The 18,699-nt window shown below is 40.5% G+C and overlaps 1 protein-coding gene across 1 annotated transcript in view; it reads left to right on the plus strand.

The window, feature by feature from the left end:
- The window catches only part of prkx (protein kinase X-linked), a 119,299-nt gene that overhangs the window by 87,083 nt on the left and 13,517 nt on the right, over positions 1–18,699 (plus strand). Inside the window, exon 6 of the mRNA XM_060898992.1 lies at positions 7,684–7,741. Within this exon, the coding sequence (XP_060754975.1) occupies positions 7,684–7,741 (58 nt within the window). The remainder of the gene's footprint in view (positions 1–7,683; positions 7,742–18,699) is intronic.

The following is an 18,699-nucleotide window of genomic DNA, read 5'->3' on the forward strand; positions in this document are numbered from 1 at the left end:
ACGAACGAAGACAAATTATTTGCAGTAAATAAATAATAATTTTCGGAACAATTAAGTGAAATTGGATCATTTCCAACGGTACACCTGATGATCTCTCACGGCACACTAATGTGCCACGGCACAGTGGTTGGGAATCACTGTTCTAGAGAGCCCTGAGCCTGTTGTAATGTGTCCGACGTTCTTCATAATCAAGAACCAACTTTAAGTTGGTGTGCCTTGATGATCAGGTTTAGTCGTTGATGTGCTTCAGACTCCAAAAGGTTGAAAACCTTCGCTCTAGAAGACCAAGTCAGATTCTAGTACTGTCTAATAATGGGAAACTACTGGGAGTGCTTATGCGTGAACGGAACAGAACCACTATATAACTGGGAAAGAGGGTTTTTTTTGTTTGTTTTTTTGAGACACTTAAGTCATTAGCACAGTGAAGCAACAACAACACGTAAGCTTACAGTCAACAAAGAAAATCATGTGTGTTCAGAAATGAGGAAACTGAAGATGTTCTTTCCTATGAATGGTACAGTACTGTTCCATTTATGAGCAAACAAGGATCACATTACATTACAGGTATTTAGCAGATGCTTTTATCCAGAGCGATTATATATAACGTACCCAGAGCAGCCTGGGGAGCAGTTGGGGGTTAGGTGCCTTACTCAAGGGCACTTCAGACATTCCTAGTGGTCAAGGAATCAAACCAGTGACCTGAAGCTGCTGCTTCTCTAACCATAAGGCCATGGCTTCCCTCGTTATTCCTCCATATTAATTTTCAGTGTAGTCAGGAACTGCTTGTTGGCAGTGGCAGTCATTCTGAGAACATGGCATAAGTTGAGCGAAAATGCCAAGTATAAACCAACTCTCAGGTTGTGTTTGAAACAAGAATTCTACCAAAGTGTGTTACTCTTACAATGGAACTGTTGAATTCTCAATCTGGATTGGTCAGAACCCCAAACAGGAAAAATGACGGTGTATATTTTATAAGTAAAATATTGTTAGCATTGGCAAATACCTGTAGGGGGGGACTTGTTGTTACTGGAAGGTAGTCAACAGTGGTGTGGTAGTAGTAACTCTGCCCAGTTCATATTTTTATTCCTTATAAAAAGCATCACATACCTTCATGGGAAATGTATGAGTCCGGGTAAAATCCAGTTTGATTGACTCCAACCCTGAGCATTACTTGTCAAGGCTTGCTGATAATGTCCAGGGTTGTGCTAAGCTTTTAAGCTATCGAATTTATAGATTTCATGTCATATCGGCCCAACAAGAATCTTTTCCCGAGCTTTCCCATAATACAGCGCTGGACTACGGTGGCTTGAGCACACACCGGAGACATTTGAAGGCACTTGGAGGGAACTTCAGACACTGATGCCGCCCTTTAAACCAGGTGCATTAGTTTGAGTGGCAGGTTGACAGCTCCAAGTAGGCCACAAGTTGGTGAGACGAGAGCTGTGTGTCAGGAGAGGCTTGGAGAGACCGACAGGATATCATACAGCAGAAGGGGAAGCATCCACACGCGCCAAGCCGAGTTAGGCTAAGGTTGACGCAAACGCACACATCCGAGGCATCGCTATCGCTCACGTCAACTTGACAGTGTAATGAGCAAAAGAAATATGAGGCTCTTCTACTACAATCAGCATTTTAATAAGCTACCTGGGACACTGAGGCATGAGGAGAGGAATGATCTATTCCAGTGCAATACAACACAATATTATAAAGGCAGCAATAATTCATGCATGTGGCAATGAGTCATAATGTTGGATCAGAAAGCTGCTTTTATTTGGAGTTGTCGCTCTGTGGATATCTGTTTTAAGAAATGGCAGTTATCAGGGTACAGTTCAACCAGTGCTACCAGTATAACCTCAGATATGGAAAAGGCAAATGGCATCTTCAGGATACGTTTTCTAAGGAAAAGAACACCATGGTGCAAAAATAATCCTTCTCATCCCAATGTTGAGTATTTTCCTAGAACAGTTTTTTTTTTAAATTCTGCCTATATCATAGCATAGAAAGTTGCCAGTACTACCAATTAATTTTTATCCCCCCCCCAGCATATAATACAGGGGATATATACACTACCGTTCAAAAGTTTGGGGTCACTTTGAAATGTCCTTATTTTTGAAAGAAAAGCACTGTTCTTTTCAATGAAGATCACTTTAAACTAATCAGAAATCCACTCTATACATTGCTAATGTGGTAAATGACTATTCTAGCTGCAAATGTCTGGTTTTTGGTGCAATATCTCCATAGGTATATAGAGGCCCATTTCCAGCAACTCTCGCTCCAGTGTTCTAATGGTACAATGTGTTTGCTCATTGCCTCAGAAGGCTAATGGATGATTAGAAAACCCTTGTACAATCATGTTAGCACAGCTGAAAACAGTTGAGCTCTTTAGAGAAGCTATAAAACTGACCTTCCTTTGAGCAGATTGAGTTTCTGGAGCATCACATTTGTGGGGTCGATTAAATGCTCAAAATGGCCAGAAAAATGTCTCGACTATATTTTCTATTCATTTTACAACTTATGGTGGTAAATAAAAGTGTGACTTTTCATGGAAAACACAAAATTGTCTGGGTGACCCCAAACTTTTGAACAGTAGTGTAGTTATCGATCTGTCCGTCTGTAAACATTTTAGTTTCCAGAGCATAACTCAAACTATTAGGAACTTTTTCACGAAACCTGACAGTTACGTATGTTAAAGGAGAACTGAAATTATTTTTAAACTTGCTTTATTTCTTAATTAACGTGTTATTCAATTGTTTTAGGTTTTAGTAACCTTATATCATGACTCGTATTGGCAACTAATTGCAATTAAATATTATACTTATCAGCCTATTCGGTTTTTTAGCCATGTTGAATTTAGTTCATTTGGTCCACGGCAGGCGTCGCTTATCCACATGATCTTCACGAGACTTCGAAACATGAAGTGTCAGCCAGGTGTCAGTGCCGCCATTTTGAAAACTGTTTTCCAAACGAAGTATTGCATAAAAACAAGTTTAAATGACGACGATTACTGCCTACTTGTTTCAAACTTTCCTGATCGCTATCAAAACAAACAAAACTTCCGGCTTGATCATGTCAGCATTCGAAAGAGGGCGCGCGCGTCTTTTGACAATGTTGGTAGATGTTGGTCACTTTGATTTCCGCTGTACGTTTTACTTCCGTCCTACAATGTCTCGCACAGGTCTCAGCGAATCCCGTTTACGGCCATGGCTTTGACATATGGACTGATATATTACAGAGCATATTTCAAACACTTATAACTTGCTATAGCAGCGACAAAATAGCGATCAAAAATGCATTCCGATATTTAATAAAATGAGAAATAGAATTTTGATAAGGGCGGCACGGTGGTGTAGTGGTTAGCGCTGTCGCCTCACAGCAAGAAGGTCCGGGTTCGAGCCCCGTGGCCGACGAGGGCCTTTCTGTGCAGAGTTTGCATGTTCTCCCCGTGTCCGCGTGGGTTTCCTCCGGGTGCTCCGGTTTCCCCCACAGTCCAAAGACATGCAGGTTAGGTTAACTGGTGACTCTAAATTGACCGTAGGTGTGAATGTGAGTGTGAATGGTTGTCTGTGTCTATGTGTCAGCCCTGTGATGACCTGGCGACTTGTCCAGGGTGTACCCCGCCTTTCACCCGTAGTCAGCTGGGATAGGCTCCAGCTTGCCTGCGACCCTGTAGAACAGGATAAAGCGGCTAGAGATGATATGAGAATTTTGATAAAAAAATGTGCCTTCAGTTCTCCTTTAAGTGACCAGAGGAGTTGTGACTTTTGACGTTTTGGGGATTTTTATTTATTCGTTTAATCAATCAGTCAATCCCCCGATCCAAAAGGTGGGGGGTATACTGGTTTACCTCTGTCCGTCTGAAACACCCTTTTTCTCAGCAACCACAAATCATAGCCACTTGGTACCAAACTTCAGCTTGGGGTTCTATACCGTTTTCAGGTCTGTCGCACATCGACTTCCTGTTTACCGACTGAATGTATTTATGAAATGCACAGTGTGGATTTATGAAATTTTCATAACACTTTTCTCAGCAACTACAAATCACAACTGCTTGATATTTGGTACCGAGCTTCAGCTTTGGGTTCTATACTGTGTGTACCGTTTTCAGGTCTGTCGCACATCGACTTCCTGTTTACCGACCGAATGCATTTATGAAACGTATAGCGTGGATTTTGACACTATATTTCAAAATGACGGTTTGAAATCCCTGGGGAGAGAAGCTGCTCTTTACTTACTTGTTTCAGGGTTCATTATTTGCTGAAGTCAACATTCATAATAAGTGTCCTTTTCCTTCGATTGCTTGCATTCTGATATAAACGAGAGCAGGGGGATACGTAAGTGAGCAGTAGCTCACAGTTGATCTTGTTTTTTCGATATTTCCATGGCAACCAATTCAACATTGGAATATTTGGAGTGGGGTTTCATGTGGGAGCCGAGGGGGTAGATCATCTCCTGATGACTCTTGCTATACTTTTTGTCCATTTTATATTATTTTTTTTAATGTCTGTGAAAGGGGTTGGTTCTTATCACTTCTTTATCACTATTATAGCAGCTATAAATATAATGAAAATAATAATAATAATATAATGAACGCACTAAGATACTCCTGGGAATTATACTGATAAAGTTCAACTAGATGACCAGCAAGAGTAATAATTAGTAATCTAGTTTAACTTTATGAATATAATTCCCACTAGTATCTTGGTGCGTTCATTATTATTAATAATTCGTTTATTGCTACACAGCCTCCACCCCACCCCCCAATTATACTATTGCTGTTGCATTTACACTTTTTATCAATGAGGTAATTGTATCGTGTAATTCCTTCATTTTGTCTCAGATAATTTTTCCTGTTAATATCCTAGTATTGCTCAAATTTCAGATTTGACTTATTTTTAATGTGTCTCCAATATTTAGTATGATAAGTAAAGGTTTTTTTTTTTTTTTTTTTTTTTTTTTGTATCTCAGGCTAGGAAATTTTCTTATCTTTTATATTTAGCATTATAAGTTTAACAATTTGGATTTTGGATTTTTAACATTAGTAGAGTATGTATATTTAGCTTTTATATCAGGTGAAGAGCCATATTTGTGGAAACTCTGATATTAAACCTTTATTATCATTATCTGTTTAATAATTATTCCATGAAATCGAGTCATACATGAGCTGATCGCCAACGAGGTGCGTAGTACAGAGTTGGCTGTAAGCCATGCAAGACAAGATTGAGTGGATTAACTGTTTTATTCTCTCCACATTTACTGGATTTTGAGAAATGGAGCATTTTTATTTTTAGCAAATTCGATAAAGAAAAACGTCCGACAAAATCATTTCTGCTTAGCGGATATGTGACAAATTGCATACGTGTGTCGTAAAATATTCAAATTTTATTTTTCTTTGAGCTTTTGAACCAGTCTCAAAAAAAAAAAATTGAACAAATTTTAATGCTTGACGATGAAGAATGTCAACAAACTGGCAAAATGACAGTAGCAATTTGTGAAAAATGCTATCATGATAATTCTTGAAAAATAAGAGATACGTTCCTTCCATCCATCCATTATCTGTAACCGCTTATCCTGTGTAGGGTCGCAGGCAAGCTGGAGCCTATCCCAGCTGACTACGGCAGGGATGAGTTTTCTGCTTTTCGGCGGATTTCCGCTTTTTCTGAGCAAAAATCGATATTATGCCAAATCCGTTGAGATGTTTTTTTCATTGAGGGGGGTTGGGGTATGTTCCTTCGTGATACTCAAGTGTACGATGATGTTACATGTTTACATTTCGTCATCTTTAGTCTCGCCAAGTCTCGCGGTAGAATACGTGCTATCTACAATGTAATTGGCCAAAACATCACTGGGGAGAGCATGATAGCCAATCATAACAGTTCTTACAAGAGTGTGGGAGAGAACAAAAGCCAATCATAACAGTTCTTACAAAAGTACCCGCATCTGTTCTATTTTATCGAAACTTGCACATGTTCATCGTCACTGCGCTTCAAAAATACGTTTCTCTTTCGTATCGGCGTTTTTACTCAAAATGCCGAATACAATTGACAAGCGAGACGAAGCGAAGGTACGTGAAATCAATGCTGGTATAAAAAACAGAGAGGACTGACAAGCTCTTGTCTTTGGCCAAAAAGCTGAAGAAGTCGAAATGATCAAATGAAAATGAGAAGTGACTGTGAACTATAAATAATTGTATAAAGTGTACACAGACATTATCCCATAAACTTAGCATTCGTTTCATTTAGTACATTGAACATGTATATGATAGATAGTCAGTAAATCTGAATTAATGCTGACAGTTTTGAAAACTTAAATATTTCAAAAGACTTTTTGAAATCATATGCAACTAATGAGGACATAGGGTGACTGACCTTTTCTCCCTAAGAAATTTTATTTAATATATGAACATTTTAATAATTAATAAAACTTACGTTTAATGTCAATTTAGTTTGTCATTTTTGTTGATCATGAATTATAACCATACCCTTGAATGTAGAATGTGACTTTATTTTGAATTCAAACAATACTCCTATTGATTTGAAACATATTTTCATGTAAATATATAAAAACGACAACAGATTTTTTTTTTATCTACTACAGCTCAGATTGAAGGAAAAGTGGTTTGTAAGGCCTTATTTTTCAAAAATTTTCCTGGGGGAGTATCCCTCCCAGACCCCCGGCTTCGGGCGCCATCTTGTTTTCTGCTTTTTTGGTGACCACCCACTCTCATCCCTGCTACGGGCGAAAGGCGGGGTACGCCCTGGACAAGTCGCCAGGTCATCACAGGGCTGACACATAGACACAGACAACCATTCACACTCACATTCACACCTACGGTCAATTTAGAGTCACCAGTTAACCTAACCTGCATGTCTTTGGACTGTGGGGGAAACCGGAGCACCCGGAGGAAACCCACGCGGACACGGGGAGAACATGCAAACTCCGCACAGAAAGGCCCTCGCCGGCCACTGGGCTCGAACCCAGAACCTTATCGCTGTGGGTGCTTCAGTAACGCGGTCCTCCATTTTGTTTTTCTCGACTCATGGTATATGAGCTGATATCTGAGTAGTAGAGTAGCCAATCGGCGCGCCTGATTGCTTATATCCAGTGAGCATGGATAGAATAAAAACGGTTGTTCCCTCACCTCACCTCACTCTCTTCCATAGTTACGAAGAAAAAAAAATCGAGTGTCCTTTTACCAAGAAACTGCAACGTCTTTTCACTTCTTCAGACGTACCGCTGACACTGAAGACTCCTTCCATAAATGTTAAATAAACATTTCTTACAGAAAACACAACCATATCACTGTTGAATAATACGTTATTCAGCCAGCATGTTACTAATGTTACTCGTCTTGGATTACACAGCGCATCCAATATACTAGTCCTTGAATGAGCTGTTACGATAAAAACAATAACGTATTTGTACGAGTGCAGTAATGTACACAAAACTGCTGTTTAAGAAAATTTAACCAGTGTTTTGTGACCAATCAGATTTGAGAATGCAACAGAATTATGGCGTTAGACCCAATATTACACCGTATTTGGTGTTTTATCGATGTAAGAGGTGAAGGCTTAAGGGCACGTGTCCATATCACACACATGGCATATCACATCTTTCTTTGTGAGGCTACTGGTTGGATGAACTCTGCTGTCCTCATAAACCACCTCTCTGTGCGTTTCTATTCAGGGATCTCATCAAGAAGTTTCTGGTGATTGACCGAGCAAGAAGACTTGGGAACATGAAGGTGAGAATGATGATCTAGTCAATTGACGTGACCTTGTACTTTATTCATCAGAGAGCGAGGGTTTAAATTGGGATTTATGACGTGGCGAAGACCGTAACTCTTTTAAATGAGTGTCAATATTGACTTTGATATTACAGAAATGTGATTTTAAAACTAATATTTTGGTCATTTAAGTAACTTTGTCAGTTTTGGCGTCGAAAACACACCAGAATATTTCCTGATTTCTTCCCCCCTCACACCCCTTTTTCTAGGGAAGAGATATGATACACAAGCTGGTAAACTAGCACCATTTTGCTTTAATGATCAACAGCACTAAGTATCTTGCAAAAGTATTCATCCTCCTTGGTGTTTGTCCTGTTTTGTCTCATTACAAGCTGGAATTAAAATGGATTTCTGGACGGTTAGCACCATTTGATTTACACAACATGCCTACCACTTTAAAGGTGAAAATTGTTTTATTGTGACACAAACAATGATTAAGATGAAAAAAACGAAATCCGGAGTGTGCATAGTTATTCCCCCTCCAAGTCAATACTTTGTAGAGCCACCTTTTGCTGCAATTACACCTGCAGGTCTCTTAAGGTATGTCTCTATTAGCTTAGCACATCTAGCCACTGGGGTTTTTGTCCATTCCTCAAGGCAAAACTGCTCCATCTCCTTCAAGTTAGATGGGTTGCGTTGGTGTACAGCAATCTTCAAGTTATGCCACAGATTCTCAGTTGGATTGAGGTCTTGGCTTTGACTAGGCCATTCCAAGACATTTAAATGTTTCCCTTTAAACCACTCCAGTGTAGCTTTAGCAGTATGTTTAGGGTCATTGTCCTGCTAGAACGTGAACCTTCGTCCCAGTCTCAAACCTCTGGCCGACTCAAACAGGTTTTCCTCCAGAATTGCCCTGTATTTAGTGCCATCCATCTTTCCTTCAGTCCTGACCAGCTTTCCTGTCCCTGCAGATGAAAAACATCCCCACAGCATGATGCTGCCACCACCATGCTTCACTGTCGGAATGGTGTTCTCAGGGTGTTGGGTTTGTACCACACATTGCGTTTCCCATGATGGCCAAAAAGATCAATTTTAGTTTCATTTGACCAGAGAATCTTCGTCCATGTGTTTGGGGAGTCTGCCACATGCTGTTGGGCAAACTCCAAATGTGTTTTCTTCAGCAGTGGCTTTTTTCCAGCCACCCTTCCATAAAGTCCCACTCTGTGGAGTGTACGGCTTAAAGTGGTCCTATGGACAGAAACTCCCATCTCTGCTGTGGATCTTTGCAGCTCCTTCAGTGTTATCTTTGGTGTCTTTGTTGCATCTCTGATTAATGCCCTCCTTGCCCGGTCTGTGAGTTTTGGTGGGTGGCCTTCTCTTGTCAGGTTTGTAGTGGTGCCATATTATTTCCATTTTGCTATAATGGATTTAATGTTGTTCTGTGGGATATTCAAAGTTTGGGATATTTTTTATAACCCAACCCTGATCTATACTTCTCCACAACTTTGTCTCTGACCTGTTTGGAGGCTCCTTGGTTTTCATGTTGCTTGCTTAGTAGTGTTGCAGAGTCAGGGTCCTTCCAGAACAGGTTGATTTATACAGACATCATGTGACAGATCATGTGACACTTTGACTGCACACAGGTGGATCTTAATCAACTAATTATGTGACTTATGAAGTGAATTGGTTGGATCAGCTCTTATTTCGGGGTTTCATACGAAAGGGGGTGAAGACTTATGCACATCCCAGATTTCTGTTTTTTCATCTTAAGTATTGTTACAATAAAACAACAATATGCACCTTTAAAGTGGTAGGCATGTTGTGTAAATCAAATGGTGCTAACCCTCCAAAAATCCATTTTAATTTCAGCTTGTAATGCAACAAAATAGGACAAACACCAAGGGGGATGAATACTTTTGCAAGACAACTGTAGGCGTCTTAATTGAAAGAACACATTTTCACAAATAATGCTTGCATTATTTGAAATGCAAGCATTTCTCTTTGTAAGTCAGACTGTATAATCTAATAATTAGCTGGGGGCCAAGCACCAAATGTGCATATTGTACATTTTTCCCAATTATTACCTCCACCAACTTTGTTGGAGGAGGTTATGTTTTCACCTCCGTTTGTTTGTCTGTTCCCAATGTAACTCAAAGTAGTGAACGGATTTTGATGAAATTTGGAGGAAAGGTGAGTCATGGGCCAAGGAAAGATTGGTTAGATTTTGATGCAAATCCAGATATGTATGTGGAGCCAGGATTTATTTATTTATTTATTTATTTATTTATTTGTCTTTTCCCAACATAACTTAAAGCAGTGAATGGATTTGGCTGAAATTTGGTGGACAGCTTTAGTATTATCCTAAGTTCAAGTGATTTGATTTTGATGTTGATCTGTGGCTTAGTGGAGGTATACACTTCTAGTTTTAGTTAGTTGTTCTGGGGGTTTAAGTAAGGAATTAAATGAATGAATGAATGAATTTGTATTTTTTTAAATGAATGAATTTATTTTTATTTTGAACATGTATAAAAATGTATGTAACTATTTGTACATACAAAAGAAAGAAAACGAGAAATTAAAAAAAAATAACAAAGAGCTAAGACATTACAAAACACCACACATTGTTCGAAAAGGAGTGGAAAGAAGTACAATACTTTTTTAATTTCCCACCCCTTTTTAACTACCCTGAAATCCAAACTACATTAATACACCTATAAAAATATATACCATATATACACTTCATGAATATCTATATAAATATATAATTACACACACACTTCATAAATATATATACACAGTTCATAAATATCTAGTACATACCTATCCCTGTAAATATGAAGATATAAACTATCCCCATAAATATGTACCATATACTAAGTTAGTTCTAATATAACAATCAACCCCATTCTATTTATCCCTCATCATCCTCCATTGACATACTTCCTCTTCTATATACTTTTTAAAAAATATTTTTTGTACCTTTTTTTAAACAGATTTATATTTGCACTTTGTTTTATTTCTGTCTCCAGTCTGTTCCATAAAGTCACCCCACAGCTCGATACGCACATGCTTTTCATATTTGTTCGAACCTTTGGTTTTTTAAAATTTAGGTCTCCCCTTAGATTATATCCCCCCTCTCTCTCACTAAACATTCCTTGTATATTTTTTGGCAATAGATTATTTCTCGCTTTGTACACTTGTTAGCTGTTCTAGGAAGATCATTCTCAACAGTTATTATAACAAACCTAACATTAATTATTTTCCTAAAACAACAGTTTTATTCCTCTGAAATAGTTGGGGGCCAAGGACCTAATGTGTTGTATTGTATGTTTTCCCAATTATTACCTCTGCCAACTTTATTGGAGGACATTGTTTTCACATCCTTTTGTTTGCTTGCCTGCTCCCAATGTAACTCAGGAAGTAGTGAATGGATTTTGATGATATTTTGGAGGAAAGGTAGGCCACAGGCCAAGGAACAATTGATTTTTAGTTTTTGATGCAGATCCAAGGTTGGGTTGTTGTTTTTTTTGGTCTTTTCCCAATGTAACTCAAAGTAGTGAACAGTTTTGGATGAAATTTGGTGGACAGCTTTAGTATTATCCTTGGTTCAGGTGATTTTGATTTTGATGTTATGTGACTTGGCGGAAGTATACACTCTACTGAGTGGCCTTTTATTTTATTTTATTTTATTTTTTATATTTTCTTCCACATGGGAGTCTATAGCAGCCCATAGAACACTTCGTCCACTTTTTTTTTTTTAAATGAAATTTGACACAGTGATTGAGGACAGTGTCAAATTAGGCCAGACCTTTACAGTAATAACTCCATAATCCAATGCCAAAGAAATGTGATTCCACTTTCTCTGATTCTGGCTCATAATGATGTATGATGTTAATTTCCACCATATTGGATTTTCTGGTTCGTCCATAATGTGCAAATGAATTTGATGGCAAAGACATCAACCAGGAAGTGAGAACATAATAATTAGTTTATTTATCAGTGCCTTTGAAGATACCCAAGGACACTGTACAGTTTAAAATCCAAGAACAATCCACGTTACACAACAGTACGCAAACTCGAAGAACACTGTACACTCGATGAAAAACAGATACACAGACAGAACTAAGTAACAGAAATTTTAAGAACAGCTTTATTCATCGCACGTACACTTGTGAAATTCCTCTCTGCATTTAACCCATCTGAAGCGGTGAACACACACGTACCCAGAGCAGTGGGCAGCTATGCTAATAGCGCCTGGGGAGCAGTTAGGGGTTAGGTGCCTCGCTCAAGGCCCCAAAACTGGAGCCCCAAGGCCCCAAAACTGGAGCACCTGGAGGAAACCCACACAGACATGGGGAGAACCTGCAAACTCCACACAGAAAGGCCCCTACTGGCCACTGGGCTCGAACCCAGAACCTTCTTTCTGTGAGGTGACAGTGCTAACCACTACACCACCGTGCTGCCCATAAGAAAGGTACTAAAGAGCAGCACCAAGGAGGGGAGAGACAGGGTGGGTGGAGATAAAAAAAAGGAGTAAACTATGGAAATACGGAAAAAGGCGATTTTGTTTGTTTTTGAGCAATGGGAGCAGTTAAGAGGCAGTGGGAAAAGCAATTCCGAAGAGGTGTGTTTTTCAGCAGAGTTTTGAAGGTGAGTAGTGTTGTGCATTGGCACAGTGTTAGTGCCATATCTTGGCAAGTGTGATGTCCAAAAAAAAAAAGCCAAAGTCCCTCTCACACCAGAATCTGGTCTTCCCAGGCAGTCTCCTGTCCCAGTACTAACCAACTCTTTTTAAGGCGTATGGGCGCGGTGCCTATCTCGGTTTCAATAGCCCTCGGCCTCTCGCCTATTATACAGCTAAGGTTACAGTGGGGGATTAGTCCTCTGGTAACCGCAGGATTTTGACTTCCCCACTTGCATCTGTATTGCAGCGTGCCTTGCCAGACGGTAGTAGGTACCATTTTTGTGGCTACTACCTCAGATGACCCTTTTCCACCAAAGCAGTTCCAGGGCTGGTTCGGGGCCGGTGTTTAGTTTGGAACCAGGTTTTCTGTTTCCACTGACAAAGAACTGGCTCTGGGGCCAGAAAAACCGGTTCCAGGCTAGCACCAACTCTCTGCTGGGCCAGAGGAAAGAACCGCTTACGTCAGCGGGGGGGCGGAGCTGTTAAGACCAACAACAATAACAAGACCGCGAAAGATCGCCATTTTTAAGCGACGAGAAGCCGCAGCTGTACAAACGCGAAGTCATCCATTATTATTATTGTTGCTGCTGTTGCTGCTTCTTCCGTGTTGTTTTTGCTTCGATATTCGCGCCAAGGTTTATGCAAACGTAGCGACGTAACTGATGTATACAGCGACGTAATGACGTATACAATGACGTAACTGACGTATACAGCGACGTAATGACGTGGCTTCCCTTAGCACCCCGAGCTATGGAAAAGCAAACTGGTTCTCAGCTGGCTCTCAAGTTGAACGAGTTGTGAACCAGCACCAGCACTGGCCCCGAACCAGCCCTGGAACTGATTTGGTGGAAAAGAGGCAATAGAGGCAAAGTGAGCCAGTACCCACTATGTCACTGTGTTGTAAGAATGAGTGTAAAACCTCAACCCTCCGTACGTGCTGCTACGGGTGGTCTACGGTAAAAAAATTTGGCAAAATCGTGCTTGAGACTTGCGTGACACTTGCGTGTGTTCAGTGCCGTAGAAGGTCGCAGACTGCCCATGGAGACTTTTGGTCCTGCACATGCAAATTCTACGGGTCTTGCGACAAATCAAGAACGCATACGCTACCAGTCCTCTCAGTAACTGCCGGCAACCAGCGATTTTGCCGCCTACAAACGCTCCATTGCCAGCTACTCAGTGGTTTTTCAAAGAATTGAAATTCATAAGTTTTTACTTCATAATTTATACTTCATAAAAATAAAATTTTGCATTCAGGATCACTCAGAATTCACCATTTAACATCTACATTTTCAAAATTTTCCGGGGGAGGACCCCCGGACCCCCCTCTTTTTTTCTTTTCTTTTTTTTTATACAACGCGGCGGCGGCTAACGCAGCCTCCACTCAGCTTACGCTTAACATGGATCCCAGACGTCCACTATTTAGCGGAATTCCGCTATTTTTCAAGCCAAAGTGTTTTTTTTTTAAATCTCTTGTATATCCGTTAAAAATATGTTTGTTTAAGTAAAATGACCAGCAGAATGCGTTCTGATTTGGTTTGCTTGTTTAGTGATGTTTTCGTCGGCTTCGTTTGTTCTCGTTGACATTCGGGAACACTCGGAAGTTAAATTGATGTAAATACCGCGAGACTGTACGCGATAGAACGAGAAAACAATATGGCTGCGCCCATTTGCTAGAAGACGTATTTTAACTCCGTTCGTGCTTTTGTTTCTAATGCGTTGAACTGAATTCAATATGTCGTGGAAAGCGTAGTTGCGCTTAGCCAGAGAGGAAATCAAATCCAAGAAGAGATTAATGAACGTGGTGAATACAGAACTCGAAACAAAAGCTCATGCGAACAGAGTAGCCAAGAAACTATCCAAAAGAGCGCTGCAGGAGCATCAGAAAAAGCAGAAGGAAAGATCAGAGAAACAAAAGCAGAGAAAACTGGAGGAAAGATCACAGAATGCACCCCGGAAAAGAGCATTAAACTCCTCTGCAGTGAAACCTTTCAAAAAGAGAAAGGTTTAAATCAAATATCTCCAATATTTGCTGTACATATGTATATATCTAATATTACTGAATCATTGATTTCTGCTCATATTCATGATTTTTGAAAAATGAATGTGGCTTATATTAGACTAGTATTGACATTAAGCCTCAGTCACAACCGGCCGTACGTGCTCCTACAGCCGGTCTACGTGCAAAAAACACAAGAAACGCACGGAGGGCGCGCGTGTGACGTGCTGATTTTCGAGCCGTAGACTGGCCACAGACCGGCCGCAGAGGTTCTTTGTCATGTCAAAGAAACTCTACGGGCGCTTACGTTTTTTTCAGGTTGCAAGACAAACTTACGGCCAACGTGCATCTTTCTCCACGAACAAAAAAAATGCAGCGATTTGGGAAACGCCAAAAATCGCACTGCCAAAAAATCGTACGTCCGGTTGTGACCTAGGCTTTAACTCGAAACAAAAAAAAAAAAGAGATGAACTATGGATACTATTATATTATAACAAAATCAGTGGAATACTTGGGCAAGTATATTCTTCAAAGCTACATTTTCATCTAATTTTTATTAAAAAAAAATTTTTTTTGCCACTTATGCCATAGATTACAAAATATGGCATCAAATAGAGACACATTATTGTTAAATTCTGTTGCTTTTCTATGTTAAATCTATGTAAAAAAAAAAATTTTCTGTAGCATCTTTAAATGTTAAAATCTCAACAGTTTCAGGGGGCTTCGCCCTGTACCCCCAACAGGGGCGCTGCCCCTGCACCCCGCAAAGGGCTTGCAGACCCCTTGACCCATGCTGATAGTTCCTTACATTCCTCTATATTTTTTTTTTCAATTACTGCTGGGATCCCTGGCTTAACCTCTGCCTACTACTCTTTCTTACTTGCCCCTTTCTCAGAAATATATTGAGAGGGCTGCACTACGTACGGGACCCGTACTCCTTTTTGTACGCCTGAACCAAGTCAGCAGCGCGGCGAGTAGGGGCTTTTTGCGATGACGGTAAGACGCATGAGTGACGCACGGTCACTGTATGAGTGCCGTGCGTCAGAAATACGATACAAGTATTCCACACTTGCTATTTGTGCGGCCCGCAAGACAGAAGTGCATCTCACTTTCTACCCCGATGTGTGGTGTGCACACGACCTGCACGCAACACGAGGGGCAAGACTCTGGGTATATATATTGGGAAGGAACCGATCATGTAGCGTGTAGCATTGTAGAAAGGAAGAAGACCACCTCATTTGCTGTTTTTATTTGAGTATATGTTTAATTTACCATGCAAACGTCAAATAATAAAACCTGTGTATAAGGGAATAACGCATTTTATTACACTATAAAAAAAATCCCAACTACATAGCCCAACAGTTTGAGCACTGAAACACACTTTGACTACGAGCTACTGTCCTGCCCCTCGTACTCCTGCTGAGTGGTGGGACGGGGTGTCGAGATGTCCTTGTCCTGATCACTGAGCATGGCACAATGGCCTGACAGTGATGATGGTATTGCAGTGTCCTCATGCTGGGCGTTGTTAGCTGAAACACACATGAAAATCAGTATATATAATATTAATTACATAAGCATATACAACCCCAATTCCAAAAAAGTTGGGACAAAGTACAAATTGTAAATAAAAACGGAATGCAATGATGTGGAAGTTTCAAAATTTCATATTTTATTCAGAATAGAACATAGATGACATATCAAATGTTTAAACTGAGAAAATGTATCATTTAAAGAGAAAAATTAGGTGATTTTAAATTTCATGACAACAACACATCTCAAAAAAGTTGGGACAAGGCCATGTTTACCACTGTGAGACATCCCCTTTTCTCTTTACAACAGTCTGTAAACGTCTGGGGACTGAGGAGACAAGTTGCTCAAGTTTAGGGATAGGAATGTTAACCCATTCTTGTCTAATGTAGGATTCTAGTTGCTCAACTGTCTTAGGTCTTTTTTTGTCGTATCTTCCGTTTTATGATGCGCCAAATGTTTTCTATGGGTGAAAGATCTGGACTGCAGGCTGGCCAGTTCAGTACTCGGACCCTTCTTCTACGCAGCCATGATGCTGTAATTGATGCAGTATGTGGTTTGGCATTGTCATGTTGGAAAATGCAAGGTCTTCCCTGAAAGAGATGTCGTCTGGATGGGAGCACATGTTGCTCTAGAACCTGGATATACCTTTCAGCATTGATGGTGTCTTTCCAGATGTGTAAGCTGCCCATGCCACACGCACTAATGCAACCCCATACCATCAGAGATGCAGGCTTCTGAACTGAGCGCTGATAACAACTTGGGTCGTCCTTCTCCTCTTTAGTCCGAATGACACGGCGTCCCTGATTTCCATAAAGAACTTCAAATTTTGATTCGTCTGACCACAGAACAGTTTTCCACTTTGCCACAGTCCATTTTAAATGAGCCTTGGCCCAGAGAAGACGTCTGCGCTTCTGGATCATGTTTAGATACGGCTTCTTCTTTGAACTATAGAGTTTTAGCTGGCAACGGCGGATGGCACGGTGAATTGTGTTCACAGATAATGTTCTCTGGAAATATTCCTGAGCCCATTTCGTGATTTCCAATACAGAAGCATGCCTGTATGTGATGCAGTGCCGTCTAAGGGCCCGAAGATCACGGGCACCCAGTACGGTTTTCCGGCCTTGACCCTTACGCACAGGGATTCTTCCAGATTCTCTGAATCTTTTGATGATATTATGCACTGTAGATGATGATGTGTTCAAACTCTTTGCAATTTTACACTGTCGAACTCCTTTCTGATATTGCTCCACTATTTGTCGGCGCAGAATTAGGGGGATTGGTGATCCTCTTCCCATCTTTACTTCTGAGAGCCACTGCCACTCCAAGATGCTCTTTTTATACCCAGTCATGTTAATGACCTATTGCCAATTAACCTAATGAGTTGCAATTTGGTCCTCCAGCTGTTCCTTTTTTGTACCTTTAACTTTTCCAGCCTCTTATTGCCCCTGTCCCAACTTTTTTGAGATGTGTTGCTGTCATGAAATTTCAAATGAGCCAATATTTGGCATGAAATTTCAAAATGTCTCACTTTCGACATTTGATATGTTGTCTATGTTCTATTGTGAATACAATATCAGTTTTTGAGATTTGTAAATTTTTGCATTCAGTTTTTATTTACAATTTGTACTTTGTCCCAACTTTTTTGGAATCGGGGTTGTAGATACTGAAATGAATGTTTAAAGCATGTGTATTTACCTGTGGAAATCCTTCTGGCAGGGTGCTGTGCCTTCTGCCGGCTTGAAGCCATACTTCTCCCTGTCCGTGCAGGGCTCGCCGGTCATCAAATTCTTCCTCCTCCTCCCCCTCTGCTGTTTCAGGCTGGGTTACTTCACTTTTGCTCGCTTCTTCTTGGGTCCCATTTTCTAAACTTTAAACTGAAAATGTAAAAAATTTTCCCACAAAATATCCAACGTTCTTCAGTCAAAAGACCGATGCAGAATGCTGCAGACACGCTGGGTTTATACCCACTCCTGGCTTGCGTCACACACAAGTTATGAGTGATTGTAACTTGCTAATCACATGCATCAGACACGTGTCACAAGTGCGGCCTGAACTCGTAGTGCAGGAAACTGGTAAAATGCAAGTCTCGCACACTCCACGCTCACTGAACACACACTGATCGCGTGCGTCAGATATATGCTTTCCACGGCCGAACGGCGCAATTTTTCCCACGCCTCAAGGAAGTCAGGTGTGCAATCTGTTCTTGACAAGTACTTTGCCCGGACTCCTCCCCCAAACTTTCCCCCAGGTTCACCACAACCCTGCGGCACGGCTGCGAGCTACCAAACCCTGCGACCCATGCGTGTCCAAAACACTTACGGCGGGTTCTGAGTGAGGCTTAACAATAGCGCACTGTGTGCATACGTATCAGCATTACAATCACCAGAACAGCAAATCGTGATCTCACGATACAAACAGTTGATCTCGCGTTATCAAAGGTACACAAGAATGAGTGATGTCATCGTGTTGTAAGAATGAGTGTAACAATAGTGAAACTTCGTAACCAATCAGCACTTATCCTGATCAAGTTCGATTACCCGTTCTTCTACTTGAGAAATTTCGGAACCAATCAGAATTTGTTATTGTACCAAGTACGATGAAATGAAAAGCTAACCTTAAAGTGCAAGACCACATAAAAATAGAACAGACCACAAAAAACACACACGACCACATAAAAATAGAACAGTACACAGAACAACATACATTTTAAAAAGTAACATAAAGTGCATATTGCATTCGTATTATTGCGCTATTGAGGTGATAAAC

The sequence above is a fragment of the Neoarius graeffei genome, chromosome 18, assembly GCF_027579695.1.
Source record: "Neoarius graeffei isolate fNeoGra1 chromosome 18, fNeoGra1.pri, whole genome shotgun sequence".
Classification (NCBI taxonomy): Eukaryota; Metazoa; Chordata; class Actinopteri; order Siluriformes; family Ariidae; genus Neoarius; species Neoarius graeffei.